Source organism: Sparus aurata, chromosome 7, assembly GCF_900880675.1.
Source record: "Sparus aurata chromosome 7, fSpaAur1.1, whole genome shotgun sequence".
Lineage (NCBI taxonomy): Eukaryota > Metazoa > Chordata > Actinopteri > Spariformes > Sparidae > Sparus > Sparus aurata.
The window spans coordinates 6,562,829-6,584,042 of NC_044193.1; the positions used below are offsets into that span (position 1 = coordinate 6,562,829).

General features: G+C 43.6%; 1 protein-coding gene across 1 annotated transcript in view; it reads left to right on the plus strand.

Annotated features, from left to right (window-relative positions):
- plekhg5b (pleckstrin homology domain containing, family G (with RhoGef domain) member 5b) overlaps positions 1-17,905 on the plus strand; it is a 61,909-nt gene extending 44,004 nt beyond the window's left edge. Inside the window, 13 exon segments of the mRNA XM_030424104.1 lie at positions 10,155-10,346; positions 11,599-11,769; positions 13,223-13,318; positions 13,540-13,740; positions 14,713-14,823; positions 14,941-15,090; positions 15,186-15,323; positions 15,428-15,547; positions 15,719-15,851; positions 16,251-16,366; positions 16,459-16,616; positions 16,836-17,264; positions 17,266-17,905. Of these exon segments, the coding sequence (XP_030279964.1) occupies positions 10,155-10,346; positions 11,599-11,769; positions 13,223-13,318; positions 13,540-13,740; positions 14,713-14,823; positions 14,941-15,090; positions 15,186-15,323; positions 15,428-15,547; positions 15,719-15,851; positions 16,251-16,366; positions 16,459-16,616; positions 16,836-17,264; positions 17,266-17,905 (2,655 nt within the window).
- The last annotated feature ends 3,309 nt before the right edge of the window (positions 17,906-21,214 follow it).

Consider the following 21,214-nt stretch of genomic DNA (forward strand, 5'->3'; position numbering starts at 1 on the left):
GTCAGATCGTCTGGGAAAATCCAAAGGATGTGACTTTATGCACGTTCTGAAGTGCCCAGTGTCAGAGCCTGTCTTTCTTCGCTAACAGAGAGCAACAGTCGCTAATTTTAGTTTCGAAACGGAGTTCACAGAGATTTCCACAGATCCCCTTTAAACATGTTTGTTGAGGGTATTTATACAAAATAGCACTCACTCAATTGGCAATATTTGCTGTTTTGTATTCTTTCATGATGGTAAATATATATTAGCAAACTGCCAATACAAAACAAGCTGTGTGAATAAGTCAACCTGGGTTCTTGGAAGTTGTTGAAAGACTATTTTGATACTTGAATTGGCTAAACCGAGAAAATATTCAGCAGATTATCCAGTAAAGAAAATGTGAAATTGTGAGTTGCAGCCCTGAATCTCCATTTCACTGTCTTTGGAAACTGTTTGTTAAGAATGTCTCATGAATTATTTAAATCTTGGACCCAAATAAAAGTCTCTGACTATAGAACCAAAGCTCATTGAAGCCTCTTGATACTTTTGTCTTTAACAGACTCGACATCAGAAACTCTGTGATCCGTTTTGGGTGCCAGCCCGTGTTTTATGAAAGCTCCCTGGAGGACAAAAGCTCTACTTGGACATGTGGGCACTGAGTGAGGTCTTGGAGTTTCTATGGCAGCAGCTTTGGCACTCCGCCGTAAAAAGCATGCGTGCCTCCTCTTTATGGAATCAAGAGCCCTGCGCAAAAGAAGTTCAGATATTTGCCTAGTGACCGGACTGATGGCCTGGCATGGCAGCGGCTTGTGCCAGGCTCCGGAGGAAACTCAGCCAAGTCCTGTCCTTTTCTGTGTCCAGTTACTCTTTTGTTTTCGTTGAGGTATTTCAAGTTTATTATTGCATGCATGTTACATTTTATAGGCTCTGGCAGAGTCGCGATACGCTGCAGAGAGCTTTGATGATCCAGATTGATTATTTTACGACAGGGCGCATCGGCCAAGCTCTCCGATTGGTCAAAGGCGCATTCCAACCTCGCTGATAGTTCCCATAAAGCACCGCTGCCCGTCTGTGTCTCGCAATTACTGCACTATCAGCGGATAATGCATCCTTTGACGCCCTTAAAATATCAGCAGGGCATCAAATCACCTTTGATACTGACCTGAAATATGTTCAACTTTTACCCCGCGCAACTCTGCGTGCGATCAGAAAAACATTTTTATTACAGGAAGGAAAAATCTAATGGCCTCAGTTTAAACCTTTGTTGTTAATTCAACCGTTTACAGTCAGATAACTTAACGAAACTAAACTACATCTAAGAGTTGGGATCCCCCTTCTGTCTATTCTGTAGTAGCTGTGACTCATTTAACCTGTTTGTCATGTTGAAGTCATTTGTCTCCCCGGGGGTCAGGGCTCAGGAAGCTCTTGTTCCATATGCGGCACCAGTGTGACATCAGCTCACAAAAGCAAAAACAAAACTTTGTATACATGCTAAATACTGACATTGCTTTTACAATATCACAGCAGACAATTCACGGACTCGCTCCACTTTCTTTTTTCCTGAGAACAGAAACTGCAACTTTTACAGTCGTCATAAAGATAAGTGGCTGTCTGGGACTTTGTGATTTCCAGTAAGCTCATACAGTACATTGATCCTCGCTCTCTGTTGCTCTTTTTTATATAACGAAAGGCCATCAGTTGCCATAGCACACTGAACAACACTGCCACTCTGTCCCAATCCACTGACGGTCTCATGTTAAAGAGATAAAAACCCACGTAACAGGGCAAAGTGTAATAATTTACTTTAAGATTATTTAAACTAGTGCTTGTTAATCACAGTGACTAGGATCACATGACAGTTTGCAGGAAGACAGTTGGGGCTTTTCCAGAGACTTAATGTGAAGTAATTGATCCTCCATGTGTGTCAGTGCTCCCACTTCCCATAATGCACTCTTCCATCACATCAGGAAAAAAACTTCAGTTCTAAGGCCTGAGGGTGTCAGACCTCAAATTTTTCTTATAATGCTCCAAAAGCTGTGTTCCTGTGAGTGTTCCTATTGACCGGTCTAAAACTTTGCCAATTTGATTCAGTCGATATTAATGTGTTGCTCTTTGTGAGATATTTGCAGTATTTTTTAAATAAAAAGCAGGACTTAATTGGGAAACCTGCGTGTTGTTTCCTCACTAATGTTAAAAGATGATGTAACCAGAAAACTTGTATTAACACTGGAGGGATTCAACGATAACTTCAGGCTTCACATTGATCCTGAAATGATTTTTTCGATGTTGTGAATCGACGGAAAATGAATCTTCAACTATGTTGATTATCAATGAATTATTGTCTTTCAAGCAAAAAATGCCAAACATTCTGTTGTGCATGCAGGGAGAGGCAAAGAAGAGGTTCAGTTACTACTCTTCCTGTGTAGTGATCTTTTACAGACCGAACTAATAATTAAAAAGTTGAGATAATAAATGATTTGATATTGAAACAAAACGTTTCAGCCTTAAATCAGATACTTCCTGATTTAAAAAAATAAATAAATCAGTCATTTATCAATTTAATTTAATTTGCTTTTATTTGGAACATTAATAATTAGATATAATAACGTTTTTTTTGTGTTTTTTTTGTGGCTAAATGAAAAAAGGGGTCTCAAATCTGAAATGTATTATTTTTGTAGTTCAACTGAAACTCTTGTGACACCAATACTGACCATTTCTAACATTACTTAATTAAATATACAGTATATATCCATCTATCATCCAACCTTCTTCATATCCTGCTCCTGAAATGTGAGAATTGTAAGAAAGTTGTGATTACTTTTTTTTCCTGACCGTTGGTAGTCCAAACGACAAACACGTATGAGTTGATAATGGAGATAAACTTTTGCCGCAGCCCTCGTTCACACATCTTAACCAAGCCTTCTGTCTTCACCTCGGGGCCGGAGGAGTTTGTTTTACAAAAGACATGGGGAGGTAAATAGTATTGTTTCATAACAACTGGGTGCTTTGGAAATACAGTAGCCTCTAAAAGCCTTCAGGGCTGAAGACTGTGATGACGCAGTGAGCTGACGAGACGGTGAAAGGAGTGGCAAGTGTCTTGAATTCTTAGCCTTTGTGTAATGGGCCTAAAACAGAGCGACACGTGTATTTTCTTCAGAACTGAGGGATTAACGTGTATTTTGAATGACACTGTATTCACGCGGCTGGATTCAGCTCATGCAGTGCGCTCAGTGTACTTTGTTATGAAAGGCAGAAGCAAGTGTCACTTGTTTCCTCTTTGCGGCTCAGACGGTGTGTTTCGGCCTGTGGATGGTAATGTGTGGACATTGTTCCCCCTCTTTTGTCTCTGACTGCTCACAATAGGGACAATCAATACAGAGTCCCTTTGAATGCCTCATCACCATGTCTGATCTGAAGAGCTGAAGAGGTGTTTCTGTACAACAGTCGGTATAGTTTGTTAATAGAGTGAGAAGTATCGGTCATTGAGTTGATAATGTCTTTGGCTTACTTGTTAGACTTAATTCTTTGCTTCCAAGCGTGCGTGAGGGCCGTAACTGGTGATTATTTTTATTATCGATTGATCATTTAGTCTACAAGCCCAAAGTGACGTCTTCAAACCGTCAACGCCAAGGCCAAAAACCCAGAGACTCTAATAAATGACAAAGAAAAGCAGCAAATGTTTGACAGTTTGCTTGAAAAATCAGTTGTAATTATTAACCATTAATAACCATTAATCAGTTATCAGGTGCTCTGACATCAGGGGTAGTTTGTAAAGTAAGACAGAAAGAAAATACTGACATGTCAGTTAATGATACAGTATTCATTATGCAAAGGATTGTTTAGACTTACAAACTAGATTAATTGTAGCCTATCAGAGCTGCAGTGATGAGTTGATTAATTGATAAGTCAACCGGCAGCTATTTTGATTATAATTTCATAGTTTTTGGGATTATTCAATCATGAAAATAGAAAAAATAAAACTCAGATTTTTGCCTCTCCAGTCTGAGAGTTCTTGGTTTTATATCATTTGAAAGTGAGTATCTTATAGTTTTGGACAAGAAGTTTCCTGGAAACAGTGAATAAAATGTTTCACTATTCCTGTTTTCTAAATTACTCAATTTCAGGGACTAGATTGTTTTCTGGACGTTTTATACGTAACATAACTCTGTGATTATTGAAAATGAAGCTCACAGTACTCACTCGTGCCTGCGATACTGTTTCGCTCCTACGTATACTCGACACATTCTTCTCTTATTGCTGAATTCAACTTGTCCAGTCGAGTACGTGAAGAATTTAAATGACGCGTGTTTTTGCAGCTCACTCTTTAATTAAACTAATTACTCAAGGTGTTAGGAGACCATTTACGTGTTCCCCATTTGGTGTGGGAGGAGCTACATGCTGAGAAGGAGGTGTGTGTGTGTTTGTTTCTATGTGTGTGTGTGTGTGTGCTGGAAAGACAAAGAACTTCCCCTGATGCCTAAAGGTGGAGATTACTGCAGGCTGAGCACACACACACCTTTATGGTTGTTATTTGTGTGACCGTTGGCCTGCAGGTTCAGGTAGGCAGTCAGACACAAGATAAATCGCTGCGATGCTTCAGTCCGCTCTGCGCCTCAGTCCGGATAGTGACTTCTTCATTATGGATTCATCCTGACTTTTGGATCTACATCTGCGCCTCTTTTATTTCACTCAGCCATTTTGTTTGGTTTCCTGAGGCTTTTCTGGATTTGGGTTTTTTTTTTTTTTTTTGCGACTGTGCAAAAAAATGGTTCGTTTTGGTCGTCTGACGTCGTGGCACAGCTGGGACCTGCTGCATGTGGACTCAGAGATTCCTGAGTCGCCTCCTCCTGATGTAAAACCAACACCAAGCGACTGTCAGGTGAGACGCGTGCTGACACGTCTGTGTGCATGACGATATCGTGATCAGGTGTCATTTCTTGCTGCGTTTGTTGGCGGCAAGAAATGACACCTAAGCTTCCCAAATACAAGGATTTGAGCTTTTCCCTGTCACATGTGTTAGTAAACTGAATATATTTAGGTTTTTGATTGTTGGTCAGACAAAAGAAAGACTGTGAGAACATCTAACAGCCATTCTTCACACATTTTATTGACTTAATGATAAAGTGAGAAATAATCAGCTGATTAATCCAAATTGAAAACAATCTAATCTCATCCGCTCTGCTGGAAACATCAGAGTTCAGATGTTTCTGTGTGTGTGTGTTGGTGTGTATTGGGTTGAAGTGTAATGGTGGCTGGGGCCTCATTGCATCAGCAGCTTGAATGATGGAGGTGGTCGAGTAACAGCAGCATCTCTCACCTCAGGCTGAGGCTGGTGGCGGTCATCTGTTTGGTTTTTGGAAACCGAGGCGGCCTTGAAACGTGTCGCATGTTGTTCACCGCGGGGGGATTTCTTGTGGTTTCCATTTCCTGGTTGTGAGTGTGTGCATGTGAGTGCGTGCTTGCGTGCGTGTGCTGGTGTGCGTCCAGGATTTGAGGAAGGTCGGCGCACGCCGTTTTCCCATCGTTAATCAACCCACCTGATCAAGGGGAGCCGTTATCAGTGGGCTAACATAAAGGCAGTAGCAGGGGGCAGAAGGACCGACGGGGGCGATGGGGCGGGGGGGATCTTTCTTTGTCAACACTTATTTTAATACAATCCCTCCTATTTAAAGATTTTCTCCTTTTCAGGCCAAGGTTAATGCCACAAACCTTAGTGATAAGATAAGGACACATGGCTTGATATCGTTAACCTGACTGCCCCCCCCTCCCCACCCCACCCCACCCCACCCCACCCTCCTCCACCACAAGTGGCAGTTCCCAGAGCGAGTAGCTTTGTAAAGAGAGCTCGCTGCCCTCTGTCCTGACTGACAGGTTTACACAGGAGGCACAAGGGAAACCTTGTAAACATAATTAGTTGAGCAGACCCGACTAGAGTGGCTTAGTGTTTACTACGAGGGTCTATTTGCTGGAGCTAAAGTAAAGTGTTTCAGGATTGTTACCTGCAAGAAACCAACTAAAAATAACTAGAATGTTTTAGTGCTGCAACTAATTATAATTTTCCTGATCCATTAATGTCAAATACCTTGAGTAATGAACCTAAAATAATTGTGAAAGCACCTTTATAAATAGATTTTTTGTCCAAAACCAAATGATACTATTAAAAAAAAAAAGATATTAAACATATAAAAACAGCAAATCTACACATTTGGAAAGCTGAAACCGCTGGATTATCAAAATAGCAGCATGTTTTCACCTCTACAGAGTTTTCAGACTTCTCTGCTGCTCCTGAAGGAGGAGTCGTGCTCGTGCTTATCTGCAGCGGCATAAGCAGCCTACCAAATGTGCTGAAACATGCAAAAGTAAACAAAGGGAATTTCCCGTTCGGCCTTTATCGGGGCATTTTCTTTTCCTTGTTTTGGTCAGCTAGCATGGCATTGTTTGAAGGTCTCCAGGCAAAACATTTGATTCGAGATAGCACGAAGAATAGTGGACCGACTTCAAATAAGAGAAAGGAACGAAGCGTCCCATCCGTGGGGAGTCAGACACCCTGTGAATGACGCGGTCTTATATGGGTGGTGGTTTGGAATGATGCTAATCTTACATTAGTTGGAAAAAAGATGGCTGATAGCAGTGAAACAACAAAAAAGGTGTGCATTTCCAAGAAGTGAGTGATTTCTATATCTGCCAGCCTGTTGAGACGAATAAACGAAACCGCATTTGGCAAATCCAAGCACCAGGATGTGTGTGTTTGAATCAGGGAGCTCCCCACAAGCTGTCACCGTGACTCCACCTTCCACCCCCCCCTTTTTTTTTAACTCGCCCCGGCCCTGCCTCCTCTTTTCCTGCCCAACACAATGAGGCAGGATCCTCCTGGTTGCTATGACTTCAGCCCAGTGTCTGTGTGAAATGCACCCACTGACTGTTTAGACAGCAGGACAGGACAGAGATACGTCCCGGTTCAAAGAGAAGCTGCTGTCGGGCACGGCGGGACGCGGCACCCAGACACCACGCTCGGTGAGCAACCCGGACCCCGTCAGCTGGAACGGGACGTTTTCAAGAGCGAGTGAAGTTCAACGCGAGGCTCTGGATGGGGGAGTAACGGGGCAGTGTTGAAGTTGTCGCTCAGCCTCTCCGGACCGATCTGTGCATCTCTGAGTCCCGGACGGCGTGGATGTGTTTGTTCCGCAGGGAGAGAGGAGGCTGGAAGTTGAGAGAGCGCAGCAGCTGGCTCCAGAATGGGCTGCGATCCATGAATCCAATTGGAGGATTAGGATGGTTTTTGTTACTTTTGACATGCCTCTGGCTTCAATGGTGAGCACTGTTAATGTGGTGGGAAACTGCTGGTAGCTTCTATCCCTGTGTCCTTTTTAATTACAACTTCCTGGCCTTGTCTTTGTCTCGAGATTTTTAACGAGTAAGTGATAATCAAGATGTTTGCTTCCTTTATCCAAAGCTGCTAAACATACATTTCTAAGTTTTACAGATTTGTTCTCATGTAATTGCTGATAATTTTAATGGAATAGCATCAATGTTTGTGTTTTTCTGTCTTTATCACACCTCGTTTCCATTGAAAGGTAAAAGATTTCACGTAAAGCGAATGCAGGCTAAACTAACAGGGTTTCGGTTCGCCCACTCGTGTGCCGTCAGCGGCTCAGGGTCCAGACTCTCCCTGTTTGCCCACGGAGGCCGAACACTTCCTGACACCTGTGTCCTTGACCGGTTGGCCCAGATTTTCCCCCCCAAAAGAGAAAAATCCCTAAATGGGCCCGAGCTCGTTTCCCTTTCACTGAAGCGACAGTAAATTTGTCCCCTTTCACTCGAGTTTTTGTCTAAACGCCAACACGTCTATTTGCAGTTCAGTCACTCTCCTCTGTGGCAATCAGTTAAAAAAGATAAAAGGACTAGAAGCTGTTTGAAAACCTGCAGGACCTCCCCGAGTCAGATTTACTATCTCGTTATGTAACCCTGCACAGAACACTCATGTGCCTTTTTCTCCAGTTAAGTGGTTTCACAAAGACTTTGCGTCGATCTTCCTAAAATGGGATCCTGTGTAGCGCAGAACAATTTGACCAGAGCTGTTCATAATATTTACATTTCATTTTGTTACATACACATACCGCAGGGTCACTGTATATACTTTGATAAGTCATTATCGACAGTGAAGTGAAAGTTGTTTATTTTAGTAGCTGGAATGCAAAAACCTCAACTTTCTTCTTTTGTCTTTTTTTTTTAATTCTCTGTTCTCGTTCGTGTTGTTTGTCTTTGACTGTCCTGCTCCAGCCAACGTCGCTCTCAGTTTTACAGTTTTAAGTTTGATTCTCTTCTCTTTTAACTTCTTCTTTACATCCGGCTGCCGTAATTCAGAGGTTTATTTTATTGTCGTTTTACAACGAGTTGCCGCTGTAGTGGATACTTCATTGTCTTTTGCCAGCAGGGTGAACAGTCGGTGGCTGTTGGTGATGTGTTTTAGTGTCCTTCGGGCCCCGTGCAGACATCTCACTCCAGCAGTATCGCTGATTCTCGGAAGATGCGCCCCAACGATCTTCTGGGCGGTTTTAATCAAGCACTGCAGAGCCTTCCTGTCCTGGGCAGTGCTCCTCTATTTATCCTTCCCAAGTTTGAATTCAGAGGATGTTAGCGAAGGGTTGATACAAGTCTGAGAGATGAATGCTGGGAATGGAAAACTGCACGCTGCATGTTTTTTTTTGGGAGGGGGGTGTAAAAATAATTATCAGTCATTATTCTGCTACAAAGATGGTAGAATTGACTGCGGTTCAAAGTAAAGTGCAGTGAAATGGGGTCCTTTAGTAAAGCTGCAAATGATTATCATTAAGTATGAGGCCTCTGTGAAAAAAAAAACTGAATGTGTTTTTGAAGGGGAACATTAAAAACACACATTAAAGACTGTTTACAAGTGTTTGGGTGAATGATTGCATGTGACAAAAAATGTTATATCAAGTCTTTTGTGGTTTTTGAGCTGTGTGAAGTCTGATTATTGTTTGACTTGTGCTGAGAACTACAGGTTTGAACTCTGTTGTTGCAGCGTTAGAAAGAAGCGAGACCTCTGCAGCGTGCGTCTCATCTCTGCTTGAGACGAGCAGCTGGAGGCTACGTTAACCTCCGCTAGTATCAGAGCGCTCTGTTGGTGTTCGTTGATATCGATTTTTTCAAACATCTTCCCCATCGTGATTCTGACAGGCAGGCCCTCTTTTAAGTGTGCTTAGTGTGCTCATAATACAGCAGTTGACTTAACAATTAAGGGTATTTTATGCCATTGCATTCAGCTGGAAATTTCTTTAACCCATTAAATTATGTGTAATTTACTTTATTGAAGTTGCATTTTTGGTTTCGGGGTTGTTTGAGGATCGCCGCTGAAACCAAACCTGCACCTCTGTGTAACTGATGACCAACAGTCTATCAGCTTTGGGCAAAGGGCATAGGTGTTTTGATTGTATAGTGTGTGTGTGTGTGTGTGTGTGTGTGTGTGTGTGTGTGTGTTTACGTTGGGGGGGGGGGGCAGCGAAAGAATTTCATTGGAATGGTCGGTCACAAACATCGTCAGTGTCCAGGAATGTAAGTTTCCTTGTCACTGCGTTTGAAGGGGGGTCGATGGCCCTGCTGGCGACTGACTCCCCACCAACAGATTCCTCACTCTAACGGCAAAAACAACTGTTTCCTCAGATACTGAGGTGGCCCCTGTTTGTTTGCTTTGCTGGTTGCTCATAAAGTGGACAGGGATTGCATGAGTGAGGGCGCGCGGCAGGGCCTGCTGACAGCCTGACAATGGAGGGGGGAACAATGGCCAGACTCGGGCCGTCTGTTCTTATGGAACAACCTCCCGCCCGCTCCTTGTGATGTAATGAGCGTTCAGTTCAAGGAAGCGGCCGTCCTTCCCTCTCCTGTTTGTGTCTGATCGTTAGGGTGCCTGTAATGGTCCTGCTGATGTCATCCCTCGTGCAGAATTCCCCTCTGATTTCCTGTTTATCCTGTCTTTGTATGTTTCTCTCTTTCCTTCATTGTCTCTTTCCATCCGTCCGACTGGAAACTTTTGTCCTTCCTCTTACGGTGACAAGTATCACTCGTGCCGGCCTGTCTCCTTTCATTTTCTGTTTTCTGTCATTTCATTGTTTCTTTTTATGCTGACATAATTCTTAATTTTTCTCTCTGCCCTGCAGGGTCAGGCGAGAAGGAGGAAGAACATGACAGAGTTCCTAGGGGAGACCAATATTCCTACGCCGGATGCTCTGGGACAGATGGGTGGCTCGCTGCCCAGTGTCGGGGCCGGGCCGGACAGCTGGAAGAACCGCGCTGCCAGCCGCTTCAGCGGCTTCTTCAGCTCCAACGCTGGAGCAGGACCCTTCGGCAAGGTAACGCTGGTCAGGCAACATGAAGCACGTGAAAGTAGAGGCTGTAAAACTGAGATTTGAAAAGCTGCAGGGAGCAGTAACGTTGCCCCAACATGTCTCAGATTTTAAAAACACATTAAAAGGCAAACAAAACAGTAGCGGCAGCAGTGGGAGGAGGTCGGAAGGCCAAATCCCCCCGAGTCCTGGTGAGGCAATTTCCCTTCAGCGTCTCCTGACTCACATGCTTTCCTCCCAGCAACGGTGGAAATGAGTAGGTGGAGGGAGAAGCCTCGCTTAATTCTATCTAATGCTAATTTTAAGACTCGACTTTCTCACACGAATAAAAGCCCAAAGGAACAGCTTAAGAAATACGCTTGTTGGCTTTTCTTTTTTTTTTTTCGCAGAGAATTACAGGAAAAGATTGATACTTCTCTTGGCCAACAATCAGCTCAGCTCAGCATAACAGGAACAAACAACTAGCCTGGCAAACAAAATCTGACTTCCAGCTCCACTGAAATCCTTAAACGCAGAACATTTCCTTTAACGGTTAAATCAGAGGTTTTCAACGATAATAATAATCCACTTTTATTTTACTTAAGCAAACACACACACACACTTCTGTTGTTTCTCCCCTTCTGAGGTCACATCCTACACAGTAGCAGATGTCACATAGAGACAGTATCTGTCAGTCACCTGTCACTGCCCCGCTCATCTCTATTGACCCAGAGTGTCCCCCGTAACCCCCTCAGGGCCAGAGATCCCTCACCAGGACCTGGACCTCTTGCACCCTCCATATTGTTGGGATGAACCACTGTCAAAACCTCTTTTCACAAAACTGGAAAGAACTGGAAAGGGTGGTCGCCGATCACTTTTATTCCTGGAGCTGTTGTACAATTTGTTACTACGCTTTGGTTTCATGAAGCATAACCACAGGTCCATCTCCCCCCTCCTCGCTGTAGCTCTTGCCTCCCACTCCCTTGTCCTCTATTGTTAAAGTGGTCTCAATGCACAGAGCTCATTTTCATAACTACATAAGGCCCGCCAGGCTGAACAAAGGCCTGAATAGCAGCTACTGTTGAATTTAAGAATTAAGGCGCCAGTACGGACAGGATTTATATGCTAATGCGTGGACTCGTCGTTACTTACAGTTTAAATGTAACAATAAGTGGACAGACAAAAGACAAGAGATGGACAGCTACTCGCACATCTCTTCTAGATGTCACGCCGTTAACCTCGTTCAAACTAATTAGGTCCCATCTCCGTTTCGTCACAGGAGCTGGACCGTCTGGAGCAGCTCCAGAGCAAACTGCACTCCTACACGTTGTTCGGGCTGCCCAAGGTGCCACGGCAGCTCTCCTTCCACCAGGACTCCTGGGAGGAGGAGGAGGAGGAGACCAACCTGGCCATGGAGGACAGCTGGCAGATGCTGCTCGACAACTCAGAGGTAAAACAAACACTGACAGACAATGTGTGTTGTGTGTGTGAACGGGGTGTGTAGCTCTTGCTAATTACATCTATAGATGTGTTTTTGTTTTAATGAGATGTTTCTTCTCTAATACACCTTACTTACAATTACCTGAAATATATTATTATTAAGACCTGTAAGAGATTTTATTTATCATCTTTTGCTTTTAGACTGAACAAAAGTCGTACAACCTTTGATTCGTTCTTCACAGACCAGCTGAGCACTCGACCCACTTATTATTATCTTGTATGCATTCCATTTTTTCCCAGCTTTAGTCCTTTTATTTAGACGTTTCAACACATTTGTTCAATATCTTGGTTCCGTACAGTCACTGAAATACAAAAGTGTGCATCCTGCTCATATTTCAGTTCATAGTAGAGGAGTTTGCACCAGAGTCTGGTTTAAAAGTAGCTGATTTTACTAACAGCTGGCATCGAGCAGCAAGCAGAAACAAGTCGCGCCATTTTGAGACGAGTCCTGTGAGAGAGGTTTGTAAACGTTTATGGCCTGCCGTGCTATTATCGTGCATCCCTCCCAACATTTAAGAAGGGCGGCCCTACACAAACACAACTGATGGAGAATGATAGTGTAGACACACTTCAATAAATAAATGAAGGGACAAAAGCTAAATAAAGACTCTTATGTGAAACTTCAGACGTGCTCAAGTATATTAGCACAAAGTATATTTCAAGTATAAATCCGTGGTGAGGCAACATTTCTCCACGTGTTCCCCAAAAAAATCACAGTAAAACCACTTTTATAACCCTCTCCCTCCTTAATAATTCTTATTCAGTCCCTTATCAGCGTTCACATTGATAAACACTGACAGCTGATTGTCTCCTGCACATACATATTTGCATCCTGCTTCCTGCTCTGCACCTGACTCACTTCCTTCTTCTTGTATCTCTTGTCATACCTGTTCTGATGTCTAATTTCCCAGAACGATGCTGACAAAAAAACAAAAACGGAATTGCAGTCATGACAGGAACTGTTCAGGCCTGTGTAAATTATAACACACTGCCTTCGTGACTTCCACCTGTTAATGTGTACACAACTAATCAGGGCAGTCAGACAATGACTATCACTTCTCAGCTGCTGTGATGCCTCTTTACTGTACATTCAGCCCAGACGGTAAAGTTACATAAGACGTATATTACTGCCAGTAAATTCCAGATGTTGTCCAGTAATCAACGTGCTTTCAACCACTACACAACATTTCTTGCTGTGTATATTTAAAAAACAGACTATTTCTTGACAGACTGGTTACTATAAATGGAAAATGTCAATTATCAACATTTGTGCACTCTAACAATAAACAGGACTGGGCTGATGAATGAAATGATGAATGCCATGATTGCTGGAATACTGTATTCATCAAGAAGAATCTGGAAATGTTTCTGCTTCGTTAAATCAAATCATCTGTGTTGGACAGACGCTGACAAGGCGACAGTTCCACCAGCAGGAGGCGATATGGGAGCTGCTGCACACGGAGGCCACCTACATAAAGAAGCTGCGAGTCATCACTGATGTAAGAGAACTACTGAAGTCTGCTGACACACACACAGATAATGTTCTGATAGTCTGACTGTTGTGTAAGATGAACCGGCTTCTGTACTGAGAGAGATACGAACACAAAGAGCCTCTTATTGAGTGTCAGAACAGAGAGACGTCTTTTATCTCCGCTCAGTGAGACAGAGATTTGTGTTTTAACCTCAGATCTGATAACCTCCAACTCATATTCTTCTCCAGCTGTTCCTGTGTGGGCTGCTGAACCTGCAGGAGAGCGGCCTGCTGACGGAGGTGGAGCCCGCCAAGGCGTTCAGTAACATCCAGGAGATCGTCCTCCTCCACACCTCCCTGTGGAACCAGGTCATGCTGCCTGTCCTGGAGAAGGCCAGGCAGGCCCGGGCGCTGCTCGACCCCACTGACCTCCACCACGGCTTCAGGACGGTCAGTTGTGCCTTCATTGTAAATATACTCCATCCCCACATGAAAAGGTTATCAAGGAAACCGTGACCCCGTCTGTAGCTGTGGACTTTACCACAGAACACTGATTAGTTTGTAGCTTTAACCAAATATGCAGGCTAATAAGTCATTTAACAAGCTGATGAATGCCTGGACTGAAGGTCATAGTCATATCTTCTGAGTGATTATGATATAGAACACTGTGTCACAGACATTATGGATTAAAGGCTTAATAATATGGAGTCCAAAAAAAATATAACTGAATACATGTTTTCTCCTTCTCCTCCCTGCTCCTCTCTTTTCCATTTTCTCTTTCTGCTTCATCCTTTTTTTCTTCATCTTTTACTTCTCCTTTTTCTCCTTCGTTTCTTATTCTTCTCCATCTTCGTCTCTGTCTCCTTCTTTTCCTCCTTCCATATCATCTCTTTCTTCCCCTGCTACTCCATCTCCTCTTCCTTCTCTTCCTTGTTCTCCTTTTTCTCAGACATTGACTTTTGTCTCCTTCTTCTTCTTTTTTCTCCTCCTCCTCCTCCTCCTCCATTTATTTCAGCTTGCACAACATAGCCTGTACTCTCAACTTCTGACACTTTAGCATAGCTTAGTTCATTCACTCCAAACCAGTTGATGGAAAAGCGGCAAATTCTATTTTTCTTAAATCTTTTTGCAAGATTTCAAAAGTTAACTTCAAATTCACTCGACGGTCTGATGGAAACAGAGCTTATATCATAAATGATACGGTGAAAAGATCTGCACATTCACATATTCGACTCCCAGATTATGTTTCCATGTAACCTACAGTTCACATTCTTTCTCTGCATCTTGGCTGCCTGTGTTTCTTATGACCCAATTCCAAATTCCATCGTGTTTTGAGACTGTGGCAGAAGTAAATATGTTTTCCCTCCTGACGATGTGAGTAATTTCTCTGACGCATGTCTTTGTTTATGTTTGTGTGTTCAGTTCGGCTCCAGGTTCCAGCCCTACATCCGTTACTGCATGGAGGAGGAGGGCTGCATGGAGTACATGCGCACGCTTCTCAGGGACAACGAGCTCTTCAGGACCTACGTCACGGTCAGTTCTCATCCCAGACACCTTCAGTACGCCGTGTGCCGATACAGTGCTGGTTAGCTTGAGATTTTTCTGGCTCGTAAAAAGTTTCATTTCCTCTCTTTGTCTGGCTCGATGCAGTGGGGAGAGACGCACAAGCAGTGTAACCGTCTGAAGCTGGCAGACATGGTGGCGAAGCCTCACCAGAGACTGACCAAATACCCACTCCTACTGAAGAGCATTCTCAAGAAGACGGACGAGCCGTCGGCCCGCGACATCGTCAACAGCATGGTGAGGATGAAGGAAAAATGGATAACGAATGCTGTTTTTCTAATTAAGAAAAAAAAGACTTATAAGAGTGTATTTCTGTGTGTTTCCTCCTCAAGGTGGCGGCTGTAGAGGGCTTCATCAACAGCGTGGACTCACAGATGCGACAGCGTCAGGACCATCAGAAGCTCACCACCATTTCTGCCCGTATCGACTCGTACGAGGCTGTAGAGGGCAGCAGTGAAGAGGTGGAGAAGGTAAGAATCGTTTTATGAGGCTCGATTGCCTTCCCAGCTCTGACACCACACTCAACGAAGAGTCGGCTTCATGCTCTCATCTTTTTTTTTTTTTTCCTCCTCAGATCCTCAAAGAGTACAACCGCTTCGACCTGATGGCTCCCATGAGAGGAACGTCACCGGAGGAGATCCGACAGCTGCATCTGGAGGGAGCGCTGAGGATGAAAGAGGGCAAAGACAGTCGGGTACGAGCGACTCACACGGCTGCTTGTAAACACGCGACGAGCTTTTATCTCGATGCTCAACATCTGGTTTCTCACGTCTGCGCCGCCGTCGCCTCACATGTCGCGTAAAACGGTTGAACAAAAAGTGCGTCTGTCAGACCTGTGATGAGTTTATTTTTTTTCCCTCTGTAGATGGAGGTCTACTGTGTCCTGTTCACTGACCTGCTGCTAATTACCAAGCCAGTGAAACGAGTGGAGAAAGTTAAAATCATCCGCCAGCCTCTCCTCATTCACAACGTCGTCTGTAAGGAGCTCAAAGACCCTGGTGAGTGTTCAGAGGCAGCAGCTGATGATCGATCATTTTCATGATCGATCATCTTTTTCCATCTTCTATTTCTGCTACGTCCTTTTCTTCTTCATCTCCGACTTCTTTTTGTTCTCCTTTTTCTCCTTCATCTCTCTCCTCCTCTTCTACTTCTCTTTGTCTCTGTCTTCTCCTGCTCGTCAGTCTCCTTTTCCGTCTCTTCCCTCTTCCTCTCCTTCTTCTTCTCCTGCTCCTCTTCTTGTTTACTGCAGCATGACATAAATGAGCTGATGTAACTAAATGAAGCTTGATAATTTAGAGTTCTACGACAAAGACCTGAATGCAGTCGTGACACTGGATTAATCAGCTGATGCGTTTTCCCCAGCTGAGCTTGAGTTTTCGTGTCTTTCGTCTCTGCAGGTTCGTTCATCCTCATCTACCTCAACGAGTTTAAGAGCGCAGTGGCAGCCTACACTTTCCAAGCCAACAGCGCCGCCCAGGGGCGAAGCTGGATCGATGCAATCTGCAATGTCCAGGTTGGAGGAGACACTCCATATCTTACAAAACGTTTAACAACACAGAGCAGAGACAGATTGTTTCTAATGTGGCGGTGTGATTGTACCTGCAGAACCAGCTCCAGAGGCTCCGCACTGAGGAGGTGCTCCGGCAGCAGAGCAATCTGAAGAGATGTACGGGGGGCGAGGAAGAAGAGGAGGAGGAAGATGAGAGCAGCAACTCCACCACCAGCTCCCCATGCCTGAGGCACAAAGACCAGCAGAGCTCAAGGTACTAAAATACAAAACTATGATCTAATATATCACTAATTTAAAGAAGAAAGAGAACTTTCTGAACTTGGTGCAGGTTTTTAATAAAAAAGGAAAATAAATCTAAATATTTTTCTACATACTATTATCATTGTATTTTAAAAAGTAAAACCTTCTGGAATCCTTACTGTGGACAGACAAACTTAATTATTTAATTAACCGACCACACCTCTGCTTTCAGCCAATCGGATGGCTCCACTGAGACCCTGTCAGTGATGGACATCGATGAACCAAGCGAGCAGTCAGAGCCTCCATCCCCCAACATGAACCTCGGGGGAACCACTAAAACAGACTCTGATGTGGCTCCTCTCTCTGAGAGCTGTGAGGTCCAGCAGCCTCAGACCACCAGCCCCTTCAGAGTCCCCTCCATTGTTTTCTCTGAGTGTGAGGAGACGGGGCCGGACGGCGAGGAGCTGGACCCCCAGTGTCGATCTCTCTCTATGGACAGCGCCTACGGTACCCTCTCGCCCGAGTCCCTCCTGAGAGAACTTCAACCACAACCCGGCCAGAGTGAAGGAGAGGAGACGGAGGAGGAGGGAGACAGGGAGGGCGAGGAGGCCGAGCAGGAAGAGGCAGGGATTGAAGAGGTAGAAGAAGAAGAAGAAGAAGAAGGAAGAGGAAGAGGAGGATGCTGCCTCGCTGGGGTCCCAGCTGTCAGTAATCCAGTCCTGTAAACCTCGCCGGCGGCCTCACGTTCAGCCACGACTCAACTGCCTCCAGCGGGTCTCCTCTTTGACCTTATCCCGCTCGGAGGACAATCTGCTGCAGCGCTTGCACGGTAAAACCCCCGTATCTCACACATACTCACTGAGCTCTGAGGAGCAGGACCAACCAAAATGTAGGAACGTGGACACACCAGCATTGCCACACAGCCGGAGCCTGACAGAGCTGGACCAGAACTGCCTGGAGCTGCTCTCCGGCGACCTCGACCAGTCTGACGACTGCCTGAGCGTCAGCATGCCCGCCGACAAACTGTGTGCCTCGCTGAGGAGGGCGGAGGCCATGCACGGCTGCACGGCGCCGGCTGGACCGCGCAAGAGCAACGGGTCCCAAAGCAACGGCTCGGACGGGGAAACGGCTCCATCTGCCCGCGTCGAGAGGAAGAACGACTCAACAGCCGGCGGTGATTCAGGGGAAGTGGCGCCCAAAAAGAGGAAATCACCGGCGCAGCAGCACAAGAAGCTGACCCTGGCTCAGCTGTACAGGATACGCACCACTCTGGTCCTCAACTCCACACTCACTGCATCGTAAGTCATCACTAGAGTCACACCAGACGACTAGATTTAAAGGAGTAGTTGCACAGTTTGAGAGTCGGCATGTAGTAGATGTAGATGAGAGGATCTCAACCACTCATGTCTGTACAGAAAATATGAAGCAACGGCAGCTCTGGTTAGCTTAGCTAAGCATTATTACAGAAACAAGAGAAAACCCACTTCAAGCATCTTTTGAGCTGACTGATGAAAGGCATGGTGAGCGATTCTGGAGAGAAATAGTTGATTGTTGAGTCTGTCAGTCCTGGAAAAGAGACTCACCAATCAAGTGTTTTTCTTCGGAACGGCTCAGCCCTCCTTTGACATGCTTCATCGTGTTTGTTTGAACTGAAGCTCCAGGAAGTCACTGTGCCCAGCCTAGAAGAAATCTGATGTAGTTCTGTGCAATAACTTCTAAAAGTTTCCAGATCTTTGAGGGTGAAACAAATTAGAAATAACGTGTTAATCAGGGATCTTTAGTGGATTTTGTCACCTTAAGCCCGGGGATACACAGACGCTAAGCTAAGCTAACTGGCTGTAGCATCATATTAAAGTACATTTCTCATTTCATTCCTTTAATTAGAAAATAATCGTATTGAATTTGGTTCTAAATGCATCATTATTTTCTGTTGTGTTGAGAATGTGTGTGTTAATGTTATTGTGTGTTCTGTCTGTTGCAGGGAGGTATAACCACTCTTCCACACAGCTGATCGGTGGCGTGTGGGCACGATGAGGAACAACACTTGTTTTGCTTCGATGTGACTGAACTTGTCGAGACACAAATGCACTCTCTCTCTCTCGCCGCCCTCTCCCTTCCTGATGCGTTCTGGACTCTGATTAAACCATTTTTTTGCATTTGGACAATAACAATCTTTTTTTTTTGTTGCTGTTGCCATGGTTTCCCAATTTACTCCAATGGAAGGGAGAGGCAGAGAGGAAAATTAACTGATTGCACTTTGCAACGGAAGTAGCATAATGGGGGGGGGCGCGGACCTGTGGGCGCCCCCTGGTGGAGAGGAGGTGGAGCTGAATCCTGCGTCTTCTCCGTCTCCGTCGAGTCAAAGAAGAAAGAGGGACACAAAGTCTTGAAAATCTCTGCAACACGGACGTCCTCTTAACATTTGTACTACTCCTGGATTGCTTCAACAAAAGAAAAAAAAATTGTAAAATTGCACAGTTATCTATGTTAAGTAGAAGAATCACTAAGGAGTGAATTTACATTTACAGTCACACAATGAATTTGAATTTATTGTTTGCTGTTTGCTCGTGTACAGATGTGTGTGTATGTGTGTGTGTATGTGAGTGAATGTGCGTGTTTGAATGACACACGGTCCTCGATATCCTGACTGAACCAAAACTGATCTCTCCCATCTCCTGTGAACACGCTGACACAGCCAAAGATGGAAGACCCGAGTAGATCTCCCCCCCGAAACGAAACAAAAACGTGCACCCAAAGGTCCCAAAAAAAAAAACAGACGGAACAGCTTCCTTCTTCACTGTTAATCTTGGGTGAACTAACGCCATTTGGTTTGTGGAACTAACGAGATGATGAGGTGATTTTTTTCCTGAACAACAACAACAGTGACTGAACATGGCTGACGAACAAGTGTTTTGAGGAAACGTCCTGCACTATCTGTATTATGTCTTGAGCACCTGCACCCTCTGGAGGCCGACATGTATTAAAAAAAAAACACAAGTGCACAAAAAAAAAAAAAAAAAGAGAGACACTTGCCTGTTTTTTTCTCTGTGTTTTTGTAACACTAGTAAGAGATTTAAGGAAAAAAAAAAAGGTTTGGGTTGGATATTCTGTTCTGAGTGAATCTGCAGAGCTGGCTTTAGGTTGTTTTTTGATCGACCACCACGGAAACTTAACATTCACGCTGACGTTCAGCTTTATCAGATCAGTGATTTATAACCTTACTCCAAACATCGCCCAAACCAAAAAGGTTAACTCTGTTTACTTTTAGTTTTTTTTGTTTATGTGTAATATTTATTATGCCTGCTATGTTTTATATATAAGATATTGTTTATATTGTTTTTGCTTCTATGATTTGTACATTTTTTTTTTGTGGATGTAGTCTTAATAATTTTTGCCAGGCATGAATGTGCTATGAACCAAAATCATGTGTTTTCCTCTTTCAGGAATGACTTTAAAGTGTCTTAAAAAAATAAAAAGGCTAAAATACTGTACAATCCCTCTTTTTTTTGTTCATGTTTTAATGGTTTAATCCGTTGTAATGGAGTGATTTGAGGAGGGGAAAAGCTGAATGGCGTGGCATTAAAACAACGTGAACTGGCCGTACCGCTCTCGTCTCTCATTAACGCAGACAGACAGCAGGTGGCAAAAGAACGTGTTCGAGGGTGAAGAAGAGTTACAGCAGAGAGGTCGCGACCGCGCCAGGCGGTAATTCATCACATCGTCCTACTGACGTCATGTGTTAAAGCAGGAACTGTGGCTCTGAGCTGCGTTTGTTATAAAGTTGAAGTGCTGCACTGATATTTTTACCTACGTAGGAGTTAAAAAGTCGTCAAAGTGTATAAAAATGAAAATCATTTAATGGCAGAATGACCCCAGTAAGAGTTTATTAAATTCTATAGTGTATATAATACAGTGATGTAATGTAGTACATTTACTGAAGTACTGTAGATTTTGGAGGCAAATGTCCTTTTCACTTCACACAATTTTCTTTTAACTTTCTTTTAAGCTTCATGTAGATTTCTTGAGTGCAAGTGAATTATTATTATTTTATTTATTTATCTGATTGGCAATCAGTTGACAAATATATTTATTAATTAATATGCCATATAATGCACATACATGATACTGAACATAAAATAAAATAATCTATAAAATGGGACATAAATTGATATTCCTGCTTCATATAAATGAATCAATGCCCGCGTTTATTTTCAACATTATCTTCTTTACGACACTGATATATGACTGATGCACTCGTTTGTAGGTGACATTTTGAATTCTTTCATATGGAGCACTGAAGCTGCCAAAATAAGAAATAAATAAAAAAATAAAAATAGAAGGATGAATTTATAAAATGTAAATTATTAAATGAACTTATGGTAAAGTTTTTTGTGAAGGTGATGTAGGTTCTGCACATATTATAACATATTCTTCATTTAAAGAAAGACATGACAAGATGTTACATAACCTGCAAACACACGATAGAGAAATTAAAATTCTCTGGAAGATTCCTAATCTTTTCTACTACCAATACGGAAAAAATAATTTGTCTTGAAAAAAATGTTTTCAGTGTTTGACACATGTGTGAACATTTTCACTGACTGAAAATTT